At 41.4% G+C, this 21,886-nt stretch overlaps 1 protein-coding gene across 1 annotated transcript in view; it reads left to right on the plus strand.

The window, feature by feature from the left end:
- Window positions 1–21,886, plus strand: part of DIAPH3 (diaphanous related formin 3) — a 561,965-nt gene that overhangs the window by 12,111 nt on the left and 527,968 nt on the right. The window contains 1 exon segment of the mRNA XM_070380219.1: window positions 17,542–17,574. Within this exon segment, the coding sequence (XP_070236320.1) occupies window positions 17,542–17,574 (33 nt within the window).

Raw genomic sequence — 21,886 nt, forward strand, 5'->3', positions numbered from 1 at the left:
GTCAAGCAAACTCTTCTAGCAGAAAGCCTGTTCTGTGATGAAGTGTTGAATGTCTCTTGTCATGAATTGAACACTGTTCTGAAGGTGGTAGACAGGCTGGTCGTCCTGTCTGGAGCGGTTGCTTCCGCCGTGACCACGTGGCTGACGGGGCTATAGGCGCCTCCCTGCCCAGCATCAGGAGAGGACCCTGTACGTGTTGCTAGCCTAGGAAGGGCCAGAATTTAACATCTGGAGTACAGTGTCTAGTGAGTAAGTATAGGTTTTGCGTCATCGTAAAGTCACCCCTTTCTAGATGGGAGACTGTAGTTGTATTCCTTTGAGTCTTTCCCAGACCCCAGAGTGGGGGAGATATCTGCCTCTGCAGTGTCGGACATCCTGAAGGGCAGGTGACCAGATCTCAGTTACTGACGGCGTCTTGACCTTTCTCCTTCCGCTGCTCACCTCCCTCCACCCTCCTTCCCCCATTCCTGGTGTCCAGGGCCCTGTTCTTGTGTCCAGGGACCCGACCTCAATTCCAGTGGGTACACATAAAGAGCTTGGTCCCTGGATGCATTCCGCTCCTTTCTGTTTCATCTAGACCTTCATCTTCTGCCCTTGCCTCTCTTTCTTTCTGTCAGCCTCCTGCTGACAGCATTTGCTCCACACCGTACAGAAGTAACCCAGGACTCTTTTTGAATTAGGATGCCTTCACATTCTTTGCCTCTTCAAACCTGATAGAACATGGAATATCAATAAATAAAAGAGCACTGGCCTCTATGTCCACTTGCTTCCTGTCTCCAAGCCTGGAGCGACCTGACAGGCTCGTGATGGACCCATGCTCTGTGGCCTGGGGGGAGACCCCGCCAGCCCTGCAGACTGCACCTTAGACATCGGGACTCTGTGGACCTACTGACTGGCAGGGCCTTCAGCCTGTCGGTCACAGGCATTATCACTGGCACTGCACTTACTCTGCTCTCTGGTGGACTGTACACTCCTTTAATCACTTACCACAGTGCTTTGAAGCAGGACTCTCACGACCCTGGTGTTACGCTTGATGGGACTGAGGTGAGGAGAGAGGTGTGGGCCGTCCCAAGGTGTGGCTGGGGACGGAGCCTGTGGGTGGCACGCAGCCAGATGGGCCAGGGCCCGGGCTTTGAGCTAGCTTTCTGGCTGCTCCTGTTGCTTAGTTGCCCCATTGTGTCTGATTCTTTTTCGACCCCATGGATTGAGATTTTTCCAGGCAAGAATACTGGTGTGGGTTGCCATTTCCTTTCTCCAGGGGATCTTCCTGACCCAGGGATCGAACCCACATCTCCTGCCTATGTCTCCTGCATCGCACGCCTGCATCAGCAGGATTTGACTGCCGAGCCACTGGAAAGCCCCACTTTCTGGTTACATCCTTTTTTACTTCTCTCAGCGTTTGTGTTGAGACTATTCACTCTTTTTACCTTCTCTATGGGTCTGATTCCTTTTTGTTGTTAACAGTTTTTTAAATTGAAAAGGTAACGTATGAACCTCTTAAAAAGCCCAACAGTATAAGAGTTCAGAGTGAAATTCACTGACTCCCTTACATCCCAGTTGAGATTTCCCCACACAGAAACAGTGATGACTTTCATTATTTTCACTTGGATGCTTTACTGATACTCCGTGTGTATGTGTAGCTCCCTCTTGGAGCTGCCCCGGGATAGCATTCGTTGAAACTGTCGTAGAGATCGTTTCTCCTGCCTCTCCACACTCAGCCTTGACACCTTCTTCAGAGAGAAGATAAAGGCCATATTGCTTGAACCGGCTTAATTTCCTGCTGTTGCACCAACAATCTATATCTGTAGCTCTTCCTCCTTTCTCCTCCAGTATCTGTAGAAGTGTCAGGTTAACCCTTTGGCCCCTGATCTTGATCCAGTTCCATTGCAAGAGGTTGTTTCACTCTCCACAGGTCCCGTCTTATTAAAATGCTCAGATATCTTCTACCCTGAAAGAAAAAGCAGGAGCAAAACCAAACAGCCTTCCTCTCCCAACTTTCCCATGACCCAGACACCTCTCTGTACCATGCTCTGTTTCCTTCCCTGATAGCCGAATTCTGTGAATTCATTGTTTTCATTTATTCTATAAATGTTTGAAGGGCACAGTTGGGTACAGTTTGGTCCCTGACTTCAGGAGGCTTGCGCTCAGTCTGGGAGACGGTGGGCAGTATTACCAGGGAACCCATGTTGTGTCATTTTTAAGAACTCAGACTCTGAAGTTAACCTGGGTTTAAGTCCTGGCTCTGAAATTGGTAGTTCTGTGACCTTGGGAAATTACTTTTGTAACTGTTGTTGTTTGTTTATTCATCTATGAGGTGGGAACAGTAGTACCTGAATTACAGTTAGACATGGTGTTTCAATGTTACATTGGGGGTTAACACGTAAGTACTAACAGCTCTCAGCTCATTGCTCCTGTCATGATGGCATTAGCCAAGGGTAGAGAGCGCTCATAAAGGGAGGATTCAGACACCTCCCACAGGCTTCTCAACTTTTGCTTCTGTCTTTCCACTAAAATTTGACAGGTCAACAACTGCCAACCCAGTGGCTGGTCTTCATCTTCAGTTCAGTTCAGTTCAGTTGCTTAGTCATGTTCGACCCTTTGCAGCCCCATGGACTGCAGCACACCAGGCCTCCCTGTCCTTCACCAACTCCCGGAGTTTACCCAAACTCATGTCCATGGAGTCAGTGATGCCATCCAACCATCTCATCCTCTGTTGTCCCCTTCTTCTTCTGCCTTCAATCTTTCCCAGCATCAGGGTCTTTTCAAATGAGTCAGTTCCTTGCATCAGGTGGCCGAAGTATTGGAGCTTCATCTTACTAGACTTCAGAGTATGACCCATCATTTCTTCACATGTTTGCTCTAACTTGTTCTTCTCTTCTAATGTTTGCTTATCTATCTTCCTGCCCTCTTGGTGTTCTAAGTACTATCTTTTTGACCTTTTACTTTTTTTGACTTAAGATGTCCTTCCAGCATGGATTCATTCATTTCACTAGCTACCTAGTGATACAGGAGTCTACCTGTGTCAGTGCTGTTCCGTACAGCTTTCAGTGATGATGGAGCTTTCTGTTCTGCTGTGTCCAGTTTGATATTCACCAGTCATATGTGGCTAATGCTATTAGAGGGCTGATTTTTAATTTGATTTAGTTGGAATTAACTTTTGAAATAGCCATATGTGACTAATGGCTAATGCCATACTTTGACCCACATTCAGGGACTGCCTGTGGCCTCAGAGTCTTTATTTGTAGGTCAGACTGCCTTTCAGCAATGTGATGGTTTGTTCCTACTGGATAACTTGCACATCTTGTTCAGGCAAAGATGATGCACTTTCACAGCCTCTGAAGCTACCCTCAGCTATGGGTTTTTAGTGAAACGCCATCAGTGATAACAGAAACAGGCTTGGGATCACATCTGTTAGAACGGCTGTCATCAAGGGGAGAGAGAGCAAGTGTTGGTGAGGATGTGGAGGAAAGGGAGCCCTTGCGCACTGTTGCAGGGAATGTAAGCTGCTTCAGCCTCTAAGGAAAACAGTATGGAGGTTTTTCAGAAGGTAAAAATAGAACTATTATATGACTCATCAATCCCAGCTGTGGGTATATATCTAAAATAAATGAAAACTGAACCTCGAAAAGGTATCTGTGATGCTTCCCTGGTCTAGATTGGTCAAGAATCTGCTTGCCAATGCAGGGGACATGGATTCGATCCCTGACCTGGGAAGGTTCTACATGCCACGGATCAGCTGAGCCCGGGGCCACAACTACTGCACCCTTGCTCTCAAACTTGTGAAGTACAGCTAATAAACCTGTGTGCCTAGAACCCACGCTCCCCAAGAGAAGCCCACTGGAGTGAGAAATCCATGCACTGCAACTAGGGAGTAGCCCCCACTTGCCTCAGTTAGTGAAAAACCCGCATGGAGCAACAAAACCTGGTGCAGCCAAAAGTGAAGCTACCTGGATTCCCATGTTTATTGCAGCATTATTCACAGGAGCCAAGATACGGAAGCAACCTCAGTGCCCATCCCCAGGTGAACGGATAAAGAAGATACGGTACACACTGAATATATACAGTGGGATTAAATTCATCCGGGAGAAAGACATGCTGCTGTTTGTGACAACGTGGTTGGACCTTGAGGGCATTATGCTAAGTGAGAAAAGCCTGAGGGAGAAAGACAAATACTGTATGATATTACCTATATGTAGAATCTGAAAAAGCAGGGTAGGGGAATGTGTTAAAGGAGATCAACTTTGGAGAGATGAATTAAAGGGTATAAACTTATAATTAGAAGATAAGTTCTGGAAATCTAACGTACAGCACAGTGATTATAGTCAACAACGGTGTATCATAAAATCAGAGTTGCTCAGAGATTAGATCTTAATGTTCTCAGCATTAAAAAGATGATAATTATGTGATGTGATAAAAGTGTTAGCTAAAACTACTGTGGCAGTCATATTGCAAAACATAAATGTATCAGTCAACATGTTGTATACCTTAAAGTTACACAATATTATATGTAAATTATATCTCCATAATATAAAAAAAAAAGCAGGTACAGTAGATTTATCTTCATATCCTCACAGGAGCGACAGTAATCAGTCATTTGCTCTAGGTTATTATGATCACTGAGAGACTTCCGTGCCTGTGGCTGTCAGCTGCTGACTCCCCCATAACCCTTGCTGACTTGTTAGTGTGCTTGAATGGTGTGGTAATCAATATAAAACTATGTGCTTTCAGAAGTCTTTACAAATATACTTGGGTTATTACTAGAGAGTCATCACTAAAGTCTCCTTGGCTTTGTTGGAGGATTGCCAAGGGCAGTTTAGGCTGCAGTTGCTTGATCTTGCAGCTTGACTATAGAAATTGTTGTGTTCAAAACCCAAATTGTGACATAGAATGTTATGTGTTGGAATGTGGCTGTGTCATCATGTAACACAGTGTAAGTTTGATACAGTATTGGACTGCTCTGTATCTAATCTCATTCATGCATTTCTGTCTCCAAGTATCTCAAATGTCTTTGGATAAGAAGTGCAATGAAGAATATTAAGGTGAGGAACCCATGTGTTTCAGCACGTGTAGCACTGGAAAGATAGTTACTTATATTATTTTTTGAATAGTGGAAAAGGGAAATAAGTGACCTAGGTTATTTATTTTTTCCTCTGAAACCTATTGAATTGTAAACTCCTTTGAGGGCAGATGCTCTGTTTTATAGGTATTTATATACCAGACCAGACATGATGTCTTGCTAGCTTGCATTCATGCTGAGTCACTTCAGTCATGTCTGACTCTTTGCGACCCTGTGGACCATGGCCCGCCAGGCTCCTCTGTCCATGGGATTCTCCAGACAAGAGTACTGGAGGGGCTGCCATGTCTTCCTTCAGGAGGTCTTCTGAACCTGCATCTCTTAGATCTCCAGCATTGGCAGGCAGGTTCTTTACCACTAGTGCTGTGTGGGAAACCCCTTGCTATCTTAGATGCTCAATAATGATATCTTGCTTGGTTAGCATTTCTAAAAGAAGTGTCAAGTGTAACCACATTTTATGTATAGTACTGGGACTGTATGTAAGAGCTGGAATTGTGCTCTTTTTCTCCCTTCTTCAGACGTCAAATTTGTAAATATACAATAATCTTTTTAACTCATTTTAAGTAACAAACCAATTTAGAAGTAGTAATAAAAAGTAGTAATCAAATTATGCAAGAAAACTTAGTGGTGATTTAAAATGTTATTTAAAAAAGTTCAAACTTATCAATAATTTAAAAGAAATTTTCTTTAATTAGACTTGTGTATGTATGTATTTTAATGATATTTTGAAATGTGGATATTTTTGTGGCTTATGTTTAGTCTTATTTGGAAGCACGTGGTATATAAGGCATGTACTAAACTGTAAATTCTGTGAATAACAAAAAATATTCATTACATTTCTATTTTACACTTAAGCAACTTTAAAAAATAAAAGGGAAACTCCCTAGCAAAACATATATTTTTGCATATATATGTTATAAACATATAAAATTGACTAAACATAAAATTTAGTCAATTTTCAGAAGTTACAATCCTCCTGGCTTCTTATATTCACTCACCTCAACTTTCAAGATAAAACTTTTTAGTCAGTATTATAACACTTAATAACAGTCCAGTTGGAATTACGCTTGTGTTTCTTGCTAAGATTTTATCTTCAATTTCTTTGCCTCATAAACAACTCAGAAACTGCTTTATTTCTGCTGTGGGTCTTCCTCCCTAGGTTTGGGACGGCGAAGACTGAGGGAAGGGAAAGGGAGGGGTCTGAGCCTGGGTTTGAGTCTCATTGACCAAGACTCCGTTCTCAGACTGGCCACTCTGGTAGATCACTTGTGTGACAGTCAGTTTCCTGATCAGTGAGATGGGGATTCCCTGGTGACTCAGTGGTAAAAGAATCTGCCTGCAATGCAGGAGACACAGGTTCGATGCCTTGATTGGGAAGATCCTGTGGGGTAGGAAATGGCAACCCACTCCAATTTTCTTGCTTGGGAAATCCCATGGACAGAGGAGCCTGGCGGGCTACAGTCCATGGGGTCACAAAGAATCAGACACGACTTAGTGACTAAACCAAGGTGGGATAATGGCTAATTTGTAAGATTGTTGGGTGTGTTAGTAGTTACAATAAGGCTCACTAAGTGTTGCTAGGAATGGTGATGTGCAGTGGGCTATATCATATGGCCTTCATTTTTCAGTCTTGGTTTCTGTCTCAGTCAAGGCCTTTTTTGGGCTTAAAGGCACATACATGATGTAGTTTAAGCTTAGAAAGAGCAATTGTAAAGAGGCATGGGGCTGTCCCTGGCATCAAGAACAGCAAGTTTAGCTGTTCCTCTCTTGGTCTGGAGCTGAGAGCTGAAAGCTGGCAGCTTCCCTTTGCTGGGATCACACTGTCTCCTGTTGCCTCCTAAGAGGCATCTGCTCCACTCTTGTATGTCTGCATTGTGTTGCTTCTACTGCTTTGATTTTCACACAGCTAATCCCAGAGCCTCACAGTCCTAGGTGTATGTAACGCTCTCGGTCCTAATTCTCATATCTGAATCCCAAGTCCTGATTTCTGGGAGACTGAGGGTTTGATTGGCTTTGCTTGAGCTCTGCTTACTCAGCTGTGGCAGGGCTGGCTTTCAAAGAACAGGAGGACTGCCAGTCCCCCCTCTGATAGCAAGAAGGGATTGTGTGCTTGAGACACATAAAGCAATAGATGTCTGCTTTAGCTGCACCTGTGGGACTTTGCAGATTCCCTGATGCTAGGCACTGAAAGACAGAGTTCGTAATAGTTTGCCCAATTTAGTGGGCAATGGTTATATACTAGAGTCACCAGGAGGAGCTCAAGTACTTATGACAGGCCCTATCTTTGGGTATTTTGATTCAGTTGCTTTGGGATATTACTCAGGCATTTGTATTAGGAAAAGAAAACAAAAATTCTAAACCATTGGCTTAATATGTTCCTCTCACTGTGGTATGTCTAGTTCAAAGATAAGGGAAACAAGGTTCCTGATATGTTTAAGAAAAGAGAAAAAAGATATACACGTGATCTGCCAGATAGTGATTGTAAATGAAAGAGCCATGGACAACAGAGGTAGAGTCACCATTTCCTGACAATACTGACGGTTCACCCACGCGTACTGTAAATGTATATGTGCATTACCTACTCGGTCTGTTTGCTTCCCTCACATCTTATTCTCCTCTGAAGCTGTCGATGTCCTGAGGCCCAGGCAGCATGCTGGCTTTAGGGATGGTGCTGAGAAACTGCTGCTGATTGGAATTCTCAGCCCCAAAGAAAAATGGCAGCATGTGAGAGATGCCAGCAGCTGAAAGGAGGGTGGTTGAATACCACTGACACTCAGCAAAACCTGAGAAACCTTTGTGCAGGTCAAGAAGCAACAGTTAGGACCAGACATGGAACAGTGGACTGGTTCCACATTGGGAAAAGAGTGTGTCAAGGCTGTATATTGTCACCCTGCTTATTTAACTCATATGCAGAGTACATCATGCGAAATGCCAGGCTGGATGAAGCACAAGCTGGAATCAAGATTGCTGGGAGAAATATCAATAACCTCAGATATGCAGATGACACCACCCTTATGGTAGAAAGCGAAGAGGAACTGAAGAGCCTTTTGATGTAGGTGAAAGAGGAGGATGAAAAAGCTGGCTTAAAACTCAACATTCAGAAGATGAAGATCATGGCATCTGTTCCCATCACTTCATGGCAAATTGATGGGGAAACAATGGAAGCAGTGACAGACTTTATTTTCCTGGGCTCCAAAATCACTGCGGATGGTGACTGCACTCATGAAATTAAAAGACACTTGCTCCCTGGAAGAAAAGCTATGACCAACCTAGACAGCATGTTAAAAAGCAGAGACATCACTTTGCCAACAGACGTACATCTAGTCAAAGCTATGGTTTTTCCATAGTCATGTATGGATGTGAGAGTTGGACTATAAAGAAAGCTGAGCACCAAAGAATTGATGCTTTTGAACTGTGGTGTTGGAGAAGACTCCTGAGAGTTCCTTGGCCTGCAAGGAGATCCAACCAGTCTGTCCTAAAGGAAATCAGTCCTGAATATTCATTGGAAGGACTGATGCTGAAGTTGAAGGTCCACTCCTTGGCCACCTGATGCGAAGAGCTGATTCGTTGGAAAGGAGGAGAAGGGGACCACAGAGGAAGAGATGGTTGGATGTCTTCATCGACTCAGTGGACATGAGTGTGAGCTAGCTCCAGGAGGTGGTGAAGGACAGGGGAGCCTGGCATGCTGCAGTCCATGGGGTCACAAGTAGTTGGACACACCTGAGGGACTGACAACAACAGAAGCAGAGTTGCTGATAAAGTGGAGTCAACTGTCACTTAGCGTTTATGTTGATACTTTTAGCGTGTTGTTATACGTAAGCATTTGTAACTGTTGCGTTCGGAGAATGAAGGCCCTCATTCTCTAGATGGCCTGGTTCGGATCTGCCCCTCTTCCTCTTCTCTGATTTGATTCCTGTCACTGCAGCTGCGCTGGCTCTCTCCTTTGAACACTAGATGGGCTCTCTCCTAATCGCCTTTGTTCTGGCTGCTCTTTTATCTACAGTACTTTCCCCGCTTGTCCACGTAGCTACCTCCTTAGTCCACTTCAGTCTGCTCAGTTGCTGCCTTCTCAGTCAGTCTTATGCTCACCCCAGTTCCTCCTTTTAAAACTGCATCCTGCAAACCCTCCCACTCTGCTTTCCGGGCCTGCCTTCCTTTGAAGAACTTTTCATTTTTAACAGAGCTCTCATCACCTTCTAACATCTTCTGTAGCTTACTGTGTTTGTTGTCTGTTTCCCCAGTGGAAGGTGAGCTTCTCTAGGACAGAAATTTTTGTTTTACTGATGGATCCCTTGCCAGTAATGTAGTAATATTTAATAAATAATGTTGAATGAATGAATGTTTTAGGAATCTCATTCTGTGAGGGTAAATTTTGCCCTACTAGTTTTCCCTAAATCATGGCTAAAACTTATTTCTGCTTTAGTTTTAGATCATTATTAAATATTTGCATGTTAATTAGCAAGTATTTACGCAAATGTAATTAGTATATAATTAGCAAATATAATTAGCATACAGCAGAGACTCTGCCTTTTCTCCCTGTCAGCGTTAAACACTTCTGTTATGGTGCTTGTCCCACTGCCTTGCATTTGGTTATTCATTCACTTGTCATGCTCATCCTTTGGTTGTAAACTTGTAAGGGCAGGGCTTGGGTCCTCTTTATATTTACCGAGTGTCTTGCACATTTTGGGAGCCTAATTGTATTGTGTAGTAGCCAAAATAAGGATTACGGGACTAAATTGAAAAATCATGTCTTATTTCTTATACTTTGTTATCTTGTCTTCATTTGCATTAAGGGGTTATCAAGTGAGTGGTATTTACCTTAGCTTTCTCAGGATGGCATGGGATCACTTACATTTACAATAAGGAACAAAGATAGATTTCTTTTATTTCTGACATTAATAAGTGTCATAAAGTAGAAAAATAAAGCTAAGTCAATATATTATTGTTGCCACAGAAATTGAATTTATGTCAAAAGGATTTGTGCTTGTGATGTAGTGATTCGTATATTTTTCTTGAAATTAAGTCTCTAGCAGGTGACAGCATCAATAATTCACAAAACCAAGGAGCCTTTTGAGATAGGTTAATTTATATATGTGGATTAGAAAACAAATGAATAATGTGCTTAATGTATTCTGACATATTTGAAAATATGCACCAAGAAACTCAGCCTATTAAAAAGGCTGTTCACAGTATTTATTAGATTTTTATTCTTACTTCTTTTACTGTCTCATATATAACATTTTTATTTAAAAAGGAACTAATCTGTATTTTCTGCTTGGTGTGAAAAGTATTATCCATAGTAATTAAAAACCTTTCCTCATTAAAAAATAAATATGCTCATTCTAGACAACTGAAGAAATACAGAAAAAAAATGTAAAAATAAAAAAAGTTCCAAATCCCACAATTCAGATAGATAAAATTAACAATGGTTCCTGTCTGATTTTTTCCTATAAGTGTATATATTAACAAAGTTAGAATTATATTGCAAATGCAATTTTACTTCAACTTTGTTTCATATAACATTATATTATAAGCATTTTCCCTATGGCAGAACTGTAATCTATTTACTGTTTCCCATATTCTGAGTTTTAGGTTGATTGCAATTCTGGTTATCTAAAATAACAGTGTAGTGATATATATATATGTTTGTATATAAGAATACTTGATTGTATTTCTTATTCTTTCTGTAGATTCTAGAAATAGAATTACTAGGTTAAAGAATAATTACTAGTAGAATTCTTAGTTTGAACATTGGATTTATTTCACCAAAATTGTTCTCTAAGGTTTAACCAAATTTATTTTCTTTATGGTGATGCTAGAATGTAAACAAACAAAATCCTTCTCAAATAATAGATGCACTGATGCTTGGTACCATATGAGCCTCAGGAATATCCAGTCTAACTTTGTGTCTTATGCGTGACATCTAAGAGATGAGGCAGTCTCAAAAATAACCTAGTAGTTGGATAAGCTTCAGGCTGATGCTGGAATCTCTGGGACCATTTAAAATCTTCCTACAGCCAATACCCAGCCTTCTTCGGGTGATGAAAAAGGTTTTCGGTTCTCATGACCTGGAACACGACTTACTTGTAAAGGGGCTCAGGGGTGTGAATTGTCTTTTCCTGGACCCATTAGAGAAGAGTTTCTGATTGGGCAGTTTAGGTGAAAGAAATTGGAACAGCTGAAGAGAATATCTTAAAATAGATACGAAACCTGTGTTCCTAGGATTAGTCATTAGGTTTTCCCTTTGAAGGAAGAGGAACACTAGAATTCTGCTAGAATAAAACATGACTTGTAAGGTGTTCAGCCCCTGTGATGTGTAATCCAGGTGAGAGTGCCAAGCAGCGATTTGAGAATTGCTTTTTCTGGAGAGGTAGTTGTTTTCTCGCAGTTACGTGGCAGACTTTTGATCCTTTTGAAAACCTTGTGCCCTCTTAGAAATGAATCTTTTCTTTTCACATGTGTAAATGGTTGAATGATGCCTCCTCCTGAAAGATGGTCTTTTATAAAGAAGGAGTTATGGAGAAGGCAGGTCTGGCTTCCTAGAGGGTAGGAGTGCTGAAGCCATAGATAATGGACAATGGACAGGTGTTTATTGTCCTGAAATAGGCAGGATTACAGTTTTGAGTAAAGGAACAGATGAAGGTGCTGGTGAGCTTTTTCTGCTTCTCACTTGTTCTAACATCACCTCACTCACTTTCTTCTACCTCAAACTACAAAAATGACCACATGAACAGTGAGGCGACTGAAAAAAGCTTTACTTTGTAGTATCGAAGAGCCAGCTCTGCTCTAGTCCTCAGGGCTGGGGAAGCGTCAGTGTTATTTTTGAACCCTTCTGAGATATTGGAGCCCTTGAAGAACAGTATTTTCCAGGTGTATCGTGTGGTTCCTGGGAGATGACCCTTAGATTTATCCACAGGTGTGTCTAGTGTCACGGTTGCTAGTGGTAGCGTTTCCCATTTCTATACTCTTTATAATTAGCATTGATATCAAAATAAAGACAGGTGTGTGTGTGGGCCAGAAATGTTACTAGGTTAAAATACATATTCATTACTGCTTTAGTGGAAGGGAATAATCTGGACTTAAAAAAAAAAATTTGAGCAGATTGTGATTAAGAGAGGGTTGAGTCGGGCCCTTTGCCCTCAAGGTGTAACTTTGTTGTGTTGGTCAGAACCTGTCACTCATTTTATCAAGCAAATAGTGTCATGTTGTGGTTTGATATAATAAACAATCTTTGATACTTAGGTACTAAATATATGCTTATGAGACTGAATATTACCTTAGAAAGAGATTAAGCATTTGAATAAACAATGCAATTGGCAGTTCATCCTGCACCCAGAGATTGTTGAATTCCCTTAAATCAGTGCTAATGGGTGCCTTCAGGGACTGTCCCCAACTACTGACTCCCTGTCTCTCACTTCTCTGAAATCATCTGCTTCTTCTCTGCAGCCTTCTGTTTGTTTGTTTCAGGGACATGGGTTTTAAATGGGCCGTGGGACCGGTGTTGGTCTGGATGCCGTCCCGGGGATGTTTAATGCTGATGGTGGTGGAGTGGGGTCCTGGGCTCACTGCAGCAGAGTTCTCTTGGGCCCCAAAGTGTGCAGGATCCCAGGCCCCACCCTAGACCTGCTGTACCAGGACCTTCAGAAGCTGAGGCCTGTCACCTGCTTTTACAAAGCAAGTCTTGGTGTGTTTCTTGTGCACACTAACAAGCTGAAAACCAGCTGGTCTGGACGGTCGAGTTGATCAGAATTGGGTCTGAGTCACTTGTGTTTGAAGACTTCAGTCTTACAGTTTTCCTCTTGTTGGTAATTTCTCATAATGAGCCAAGTAAGCGGTATAAACTTAATAGAACTAATTGCAACAGCTTGTTGCAATTGTTCTGAAATATTTCCACGCTCTGACTCTGCTGACAGTGATCCGAGCCTGCTAGCTTGATGCCTGGTGGGCCTTCATGTGTCTGAGGACATCAGTAGACAGATCCCTTGCTCCCTGCTAACCCACAAGTGCCAACCAATGAAAGAAAAGGTAAAATTTGCTAAGAGGCTTGGGCTACAGTTTAGAATCTTTTTCTCATTGCATATGAACCTCAGAGGTTTGTATGTTGCTTTGTATTATATAATTTATTTGGTCTTTGTTACTTGTTAACTAAGTTGGTGGGAGAAGGACTGTTCTTCATACCTCTTGATATTGACAGCGTTTTGCACAGTACTCTGAAAGCTGTAGATCTGGTTTTTGACAGCATGTGCTGTCTTCAATAAAGGTTTTGATGCCTTGCTTAAATGGGAATATAGAAGCCTGTGTTCTGTGTTTCTGTGTCCTCACCCCGCCCCGCCCCAGCTTTTTGATTCTTATGTTCTTTTGAAGAAAAATATTTAAAGACTTGTTTTGTCTTTCAATTTCAGAGTGATCCTGTTGACCATTCATCCTAGGAGCTGTCGTTAGTAGAAGGCCTGTCTATATGCAGAGCTGCTTGCTTTTTAGGGAGAAATAGAATTAGCAATTTGAGATACATCAGACCGCAGAAAGATGGGTGAGGTTTTGCTGAGGAAGAGACTCCCAGTGTGCAAGTACCACACCTTAACCAGTTACCAGTGGTCCTGGTTTCAGAGTTATTGGTATTTTGATATTATCACCACTTTTGTTTTTATCCCATGGTTATAAAGCATTGACACTTATAGAATCATAGGCCAGATAATGGAACTAAAGGTCATAAAGCCACATCTAGGTGTAAATGCTTTAATAGGTCTAACATTCTGTGCTTTTAACTTTATTCCCCCACTGCCGCAGATACAACCCTAATGTTGCTATCAGGTTGTTATTTTTAAAAGTGTTCCTATTTGATTTCATTTACTAGTGGTTTTATGTTTCTGTTTCCTTTCTGGTGTGGATGTCAGCAAATTCTGCTCATAAACTGGATTGATGGGGCCATTCCTGTTTTCGCCACCAGACAACGTAGTCAGGGGCATGCTGGTAGCTATGAAACAGAAATACTTCTTCATTTCTTTAAGTGTCTTGGTTAACCAGACATTTAAACAGTATTTTATGTACTAGTATAAGACCAATAATATAGTAAAGTTTTTTTTTTTTTAAATTAAGGGTGTCACCCTTATAGTTTTGTATCTACAGAAGCAAGGCCAGAACTCCACAGTTATCTGAGGCTTCTATGTCATTCTGTCTCAACTTTTTTTAGAAGTCTGTAATCTAAACAGGTAGGACTTTGACATAACCTAAATTTTATAATAAATTTGAATTAATAATTGATTTTCAGAGATCCTACAAAAGATGCCGCTTGATCTAACCTGTACTTTTTTTCACTAAATATTTAGTATTTCTCCTCCCCCACCCCCTATCATGTTTGAAATGGACTGTGATTAGACAATTAAGTTTTTAGGAGAAATTACTCACCTTTCTATCTACTCAGATTTTTTTAGAGCTAGTTTGTCTTTAGTGGTTTGTTTTAGATTGCGTGTTGGCTGAACAAATAGCTATATAATCTCTGTTTGCTGTAAGCTGAATCTTGAAGTAGAGCTTATTCTATCTTTACTGTTTTGATGTAGCAACCAACACTTTCAGATGCGTTTTCTTTAAGTCAGCATCTCTCGTCCTGCCATGGGCCCTGGAACTTGCTGCCGTTGTGCCTATTGGCTTCTGCTGGAGGGAGAACGGATAGATCAGTGTGTTCCAGGAGAGACGGAATTGTGAACCCGACCTGAACTTCTTGCTCGTCTCTCAGACTGTTAAGCTACCCCTTCCCATGCTTTGACTTTTCTCACTTTTCTGTGTAAGCCTTACAATTCTGTTGTAATACATCACATGTTCTTTTTTGTGAAAGATTGTCTATAATAATGTAGTTTGTAATTGGACTTACATGCATGCTTGTATAGTTTCTGAAGAACAGGCCAAGCATTTAACAAATTGATTGAGTTGCTAGACCCTCAATGAAGTAGTTTAACGACATTAAAAAAAACTATTACCCAAAAATGAATCCTTATGTGTCTTGTTTCTACTCAAGAGCGACTATTTTTCTGAAAGTTATGAGTCCAACTCTAGTTTAAAAGGCTGTCCTATTTTTAGGTCTTTGAAGGTAGATAAAAATATTCCTCTTGTTTATTTACATGTTCTGAATTTTACATCGTGTAACCTATATTCTCTACATTTTCTGTGCTGTTTTTAGTTCATAAATCTTGCATAGGTTCTAGTCTCGTTTCTCTTAAAATTGTTTGTATGCTTCTGTTGTTTTTTCTCTCTCCTTTAACATCACTTTATGGCATTTTCCTCAGACAACTCAAACTGGCATTTTGGGATTATTCATTTGTGTCAGTAACAGTTTTTCACTGTCTTAAGACATACTCTCCCAAGTAGGACTTCAGCATGATGCTTTTTCATTAGTCTCCCTTTTCAAGCCTTAGGCCGCTTAGAATGCTGTGTATCAGAAGTTGGCTCTATTCCTTTTTTCTTCTCAGATGAACTTGAAATGATCCATTTCAGGTGTGATGTGAGTTGCGATTGGGCTGATACTTCTAGTTGGAGAATAAGAGAGCTGTGTGTTTAACCAGGTGGCGCTAGTTGTAAAGAACCCTGCTGCCAATGCAGGAGACATAAAAGACATGGGTTGGATTCCTCCTATGGGAAGATCCCCTGCAGGAGAGCATGGCAGCCCACTCCAGCGTTCTTGCCTGGAGAATCTAATGCACAGAGAAGCCCGGCGGGCTGTGGTCCATAGGATCGCAAAGAGTCGGACACAACTGAAGCTACTGATGACACACACACGTGGTTAACCAAGTGCTGGAAGCCTCTGCTGGCGGGAGGGCACACACACAGCTGGCAGTTAGAGGAGGGGACCCCACACAGGCTTGCCTCTGCTCCTTTCTCTGCAAACTCAGGAGCAAGGTGGACCTAGGTTTAATTCTAGTCCCAGTCTCTGGGCCGAGACTGGCCTCTTCGCGCCTCAGGGCCACTCCCGCTCTCACGGGCCCCTGTGTGTACTTGTTAATTTCAGTGCTGAAGTTTGTAGTGATTAACTAAATTCTACAGCCCAGGCTTCAACATTACTCTTTCATTAATCCAGTATTACTGCTAGTTTGCTCCTAGTTGAGAGTATGTAGTCTGCTGATCCGGCAGTTCAGTCTGGAGCCTAGTGGCGTGCTCACCTGTCCTGCTACGTTCTCTCTGGTGTACACTCAGCTCATGCTGGGCCCCTTCCATCCCCGTTTCTCCTGCTCTATGAGGAAGAGCATCTCTGAAAGGGAGAAGAGTCTAGGGTAGTGATTTATGCTGTACAGATTTTCAATCTGGATTGTCATTGAGAATAGATTCATGAGTGTAACAGTGAATTCCACTATGTACAAGTGTGAATGATAAATTTCATTCTGTCGATAAATGTTGAGTTTACCTACGTGCCACTTATTCCATTAGATGATGAAGTGTTAGTTGGTCAGTCGTGTCCAACTCTTTGCTACCTCATGGACTGTAACCGACCAGGCTCCTCTGTCCATGGGATTTTCCAGGCGAGAATACTGGAGTGGGTTGCCATTTCTAGCTCCAGGATTAGATGTTCACTGCTAACCTATGTCCTTTTATACTAATCGTAGACTTGACCTCATTTCCTCCTTAGGAAATGGTGCTCGATCCTTTCTCTACCATTTTAAAGGTCTAACGCTACAATGAATAATAAGGAGAAGTGAAAACTGACTTCAGCTACTTGAGTACAAATCTCCCCCAACTCCAGAATTTATAAAAACTTGGATTGTTTTTCCCCCAAATGCTTAATTTTGCTCTTGAACTCTACTTTGCAGGAAACCAATTTATTCACTTTCTAAAGTGGCCTAGTGTTTGTCTAGCAAGGAAATCAGCAAAAGGGTTCTCAAAGAAGTAGCAATGAAATTGAAAAGTGTCTACTGTCACCACTGGTGATAAATCAAACTGATGTTAAAGATGCAAATAGTCATTCCAGTACTCTCTTCTCTGCTATTGGAATTGTTTAAGTTAATTAAGCTAGCAAAGTACTTCATTATCTATTATGCTGCATGCTAATGGCAGATTTAAAGTTTCACTTTTATCATTTGAAAAATTTTCTGAAAATCTTATCTAAATTCCTACATCCATTGCCATCTAAGTCTGTATACTTAATGGTAACTAATACTGTTATTTGGGAGAATATATTTATTGTACCACAGTGAGGTTTCTAGTTTGTGAGGTTTACAAAGCCAAGAAATTTTAGGAGACTAATCACATTCAAGGTAACTTTTGTCCATCTTTTTGAGAAAGTGATTAAAACAATATATAATGCATTTTTATTAGACTCTCAGGAATTTAATTATATTCAACTTTGTAGTTTCCAGTTTGTAGTGATTTACTAAATTCTAATTTAGTTAATTAATTTAGTAGAATTTTAAATGTACTCTATTAACTAAAATTAAAAAAAGCTGTTATAAATTACTGATATGATTGATTTCTTTCATTTGCAGCATTTGAATATCAGGACACTGACAGATGATATGGTAAGATGATCCTTGAGGTTTCCTTTGTTATAAATCTTAACTAACCCTCTTATGTTGATGGTGTGCTCCACTAACACCTTTAAGATTGCTACAAACTGCATGTTTTGAAAATGGACTCTTTATTGTGCTAAAGTAAAGATTGAACTGGTGAAATATATTGTTGCTTTTGAAAATAAAAGGGACTAGTCAATATGTTCATTTAAAATTTTTGTTTAATCACAAGTTGTTAGTCAACTTGGAATCATTCAAATCATTTCTCTTTCTTTGGGGATGAATTGCACACTGCAAAAAGAGGTACAAAAAATAGTTAAAGACATGTCAGCTTTTCAAAAATACGTAGTTACTAATTAAAGTAAGCCAGACTAAAACATCACTGATATATTCTTAAAGGTTTGTTTAAAAACGAGAGAACTAGATATGCCTTACCCTGTATTGTGCATGCTGAAAATAATAAGCTCTTATAAGTACTTAAAACTTCATAGAACCATTATAGATTTTTATATATTCAAATAAATTTTTCTGAGAAATATATTTTTGAATGTAACACTAGGTTATTGGTAAAGGATGACAAGACCCAGATAAACAATAACATAAATAATACAGAAGCATGATAAAGGGCCAAACACAGCACTCTGATAACGAGGATTTGAATTCAGCTTCACTTTATGTCAAATGTGAAACAGTACCTAAAATACAGTGAGCACTCAAAAACTTCAGCACCTCGCTATCCAAAGTACCATCTTAGGCACGTGGTTCAGGGGGCATACAAAGATGAATGAGACATAGATCTGGACATGCACGATTTAAAAAACTGAATTAGAATTCTACATTTTACTTCTCTGGTAGAATCTAAGGAAAGGATATTTATATAAGCTTCTCTGGATAACATTTTTTTAATAGGATAATATTCAGAAACGGTGGTAATATTGAGCAGTAATGCAGATTTTGGGTATAGCTTCTCACCCTGCCAGGTGGGTGATGTCCTTATTTAGTGCTGAGCGCAGCGGGGCTCAGGCAACTGAAGTAGGTGGCTCGCCCGCATGTGCACGGCTGGCAGTGGTGTAGCTGTGGCTGAAGTCCTGTTCCTCCTTGCTCCAAACCCACACGCTTGCTGTGCTGACTTAGCTTTCAGATGATTTCTTAAGGCCGATAGTAAAACCATGTGCGATTATTATGTGTGATCTTTTATGAGAATTTACAGTGGTATATTTGTAAAGCCTCATTGAGATATAATTCATATAGCATGTAGTTCACCTATTTAAAATGGACAGTTCAGTGGTTTTTTAGTATTAATATATTTGCAGAACTGTAAAACCATCACCACAATCAATTTTAGAACATTTTCATCACCTAAAAAGAAACCTCATACCTATAAACAGTCACTCCCAATTTATTCCCAACTCACCTAGCCCTAGGCAATGGCCAGTCTATTTTCTGTCTGTAAATTTGCATTTTCTGGACATTGCATGTAAATGGAATCGGTTGCTCTTTCGTGACTGAGTTCTTTCACTGGACATCGTGTTTTCAAGGTGCATCCATGTCGTGGCCTGTGTCATTGCTTCCTTCTGTTGCTGAGTGCTTTCTGTGTGATGATATTCTTGAGGCTTGTTCGTATTTTATGGGCACTCTATGTTTTTTTCCCTCTTTTCATTCAGATCCCACCCTTATCTTTGTTTTGTTACTCTTTTATTTTTTTTGCTTTGCCACCCCTCAGTCTACCCCACGTTCTAGAGTGGCTGCAGCCTACTGCGCTGGAAACCAGTGTGCTTTGATTTTCTGTTAGTTAATGGGCTCCTTCTCAGGGAAGACTTTCTCCCTCCCGCCTCTTTTCCTCACCTTTCTCCTTCTCCTTGTCCCTTGGTCAGAACTTTTGGGCTCTACCACACCCTGTGCATATTTTTGTCAAAGCAGTATATGATTTATGATCCGTCTTTCTCACTAGTTTAAATCTTTTGAAGACTGAGACAGTATGTTGTTATTAATACTTCCAGACAAGTTGTCTGGCACATGTTAAGCATTTTCATCAGTTTGTTGAACAAATGAAAGAGTGAGTCTCGGTTTTGCTAACCTGGTATTGTGTTTGTCTTGCATCTGGTCCTGGCATAGCCCTGACAGGCTTTCCAGAGATGGATCTTGGCTCTCCACAGGGTGGAGCAGCTTTGACAAGGACCTGCTCTCAGCCTTTCCGACCACCTGCCTGGGTCACTGACTGTTGCCTGCCTTCAGCTTAGATGGTTCCATGTTCCCCTTCTCTCCCAGGGGAGGCTTGAGCAGGCAGGCTAGTCTGGGCAGCTGGCCCAGGGTTCTGGAGGCCAGAGAATAAGCATGGCTGTCTTGAGCAGGAGATCCTGAGTCAGCCCCTTCTTGGCCACTGCTGACGCTGCCCTGTGGAAAGAGCAGTGGACGCGGAATCAGGAGTTTCTCGTTGGGAGACAGAACTTCACCACTTCTCTGCTCTGTGACCGTGGTAGATCTCTTAGATGGTTCACTTACACATAAAGCAGGACTAATCTTATACCTTTTCTGCTTTCCTCTTAGGGTTTTGGTGAATCTCATTTAAGCTCAAGTATGTTGAGCTGCTGCATTCAGTTCTGTCCCTATTTACAAGCTTTAAAAGATACTTCCCGGTGTGGACAGAGGGGTGGTGTGACCGATTCATCTGCAGTTGAGTCTTACAGGGGGTGTGTGTGTGATAGATCGTGTACAGATTTGAGGAGAGAAAGGAAAGCTGGATACTTTGAGGGCTCTTTAAACTGTTTCTGATGAGTTGCAGCACATGGAAGCATTTGCCACTGATGTTTGATGTGTGCTAGCAGTGTGTTTTGGAGAAGGCAGTGGCACCCCACTCCAGTACTCTTGCCTGGAGAATCCCATGGATGGAGGAGCCTGGTAGGCTGCAGTCCATGGGGTCGTGAAGAGTCGGACATGACTGAGCGACTTCACTTTCACCTTTCACTTTCATGCATCGGAGAAGGAAATGGCAACCCACTCCAGTGTTCTTGCCTGGAGAATCCCAGAGACGGGGAGCCTGGTGGGCTTCTGTCTGTGGGGTCTCACAGAGTCAGACACGACTGAAACGACTTAGCAGCAGCAGTAGCAGCAATGTGTTTTCTAATTAAACTTTCCCACCACTGCAACATGTGCTGCATGTATGCCTTTAATATAGAACTTCCTGATGTGAATAGACTTTTTTGGGGCAGGACTTGGGACAAGGCATATAGGAATGATGTCTGCTGTAGTCATGTGTTTGAATAACAATATTTTAAAAACATTAGTCGAGACATCTTGGGAAACACTAATGTTAGAAACTAATCTTAGGTTGCTTTTTGTTAAAGGCCTGCAAAAGCACTTCACATTTCAAGGTAGTTTCTTAAATTACTGTCAGAATTAAATTTCATAGGACACTGTTGGATTAAGAGAACGGAGTATTACTGTAGCCTTGAGGTCCATAGGCAGAATTAATATACTTTAAACAGTGTTCGTCCTATGAATATCTGGGCATCTGCTGTGTGTAAAATGCTGTTCAAGGTGCTAGGGTAATATAAAGGTGAAAAAAGTAATTTAGCTTAAAACACTCTTTTGTTTATACCTGGGTTGAAAAGAAAGGTTTCCTTGTAGAGACAAAAAGGTTGGGAGGAGGACAGTCAGGGCCAAGTGTGAAAGGTAAGCTGGATGAAATTGAATGTGCGTGTCACCATGCTAAGTTTTCCATCAAAGTGTCCCCTGGGTGTTTTTGTGGGGAAGGGGTTATTTTTGACCTGCTTTTTTCTCCCTTGTCCTTCAGAACCATTTGTCTAAAGTGCAGTCCTCCTGCTGATCTTCCTCTCTCCTTTTATCTCACTATAGCCAGCATTACTATTGTAATCCCTTGTGTGGCCTGCAGCAATGGTTTTCAAGCTTCTTTGACTAGGATCCACAGTAAGAAGTACACTTTAGTTTGTAGCCCAGCACAACAAACACAGATTCTCTCTGTTGAAACAAAAGTTTTTAGGAACCTATATTTAATGTTTCTAAGCGTAATGGTTAAACCAGATCAAACCAGCCCATCCTAAAGGAAATCAACCCCAAACATTCATTGGAAGGACTGACGCTGACGCTGAAGCGCCAGTACTTTAGCCACCTGATGCGAAGAGCCGACTCTTTGTAAAAGACCCTGATGCTGGGAAAGATTGAAGGCGAGAGGAGAAGGGGATGACAGGGGGTGAGAAGGTTAGATGGCATCACTGGCTCAATAGACATGAATTTGAGCAAACTCCAGGAGATGGTGAAGGACAGGGAAGCCTGCATGCTGCAGTCCATGGGGTCGCAAAGA

The sequence above is a fragment of the Bos mutus genome, chromosome 12, assembly GCF_027580195.1.
Source record: "Bos mutus isolate GX-2022 chromosome 12, NWIPB_WYAK_1.1, whole genome shotgun sequence".
NCBI lineage: Eukaryota > Metazoa > Chordata > Mammalia > Artiodactyla > Bovidae > Bos > Bos mutus.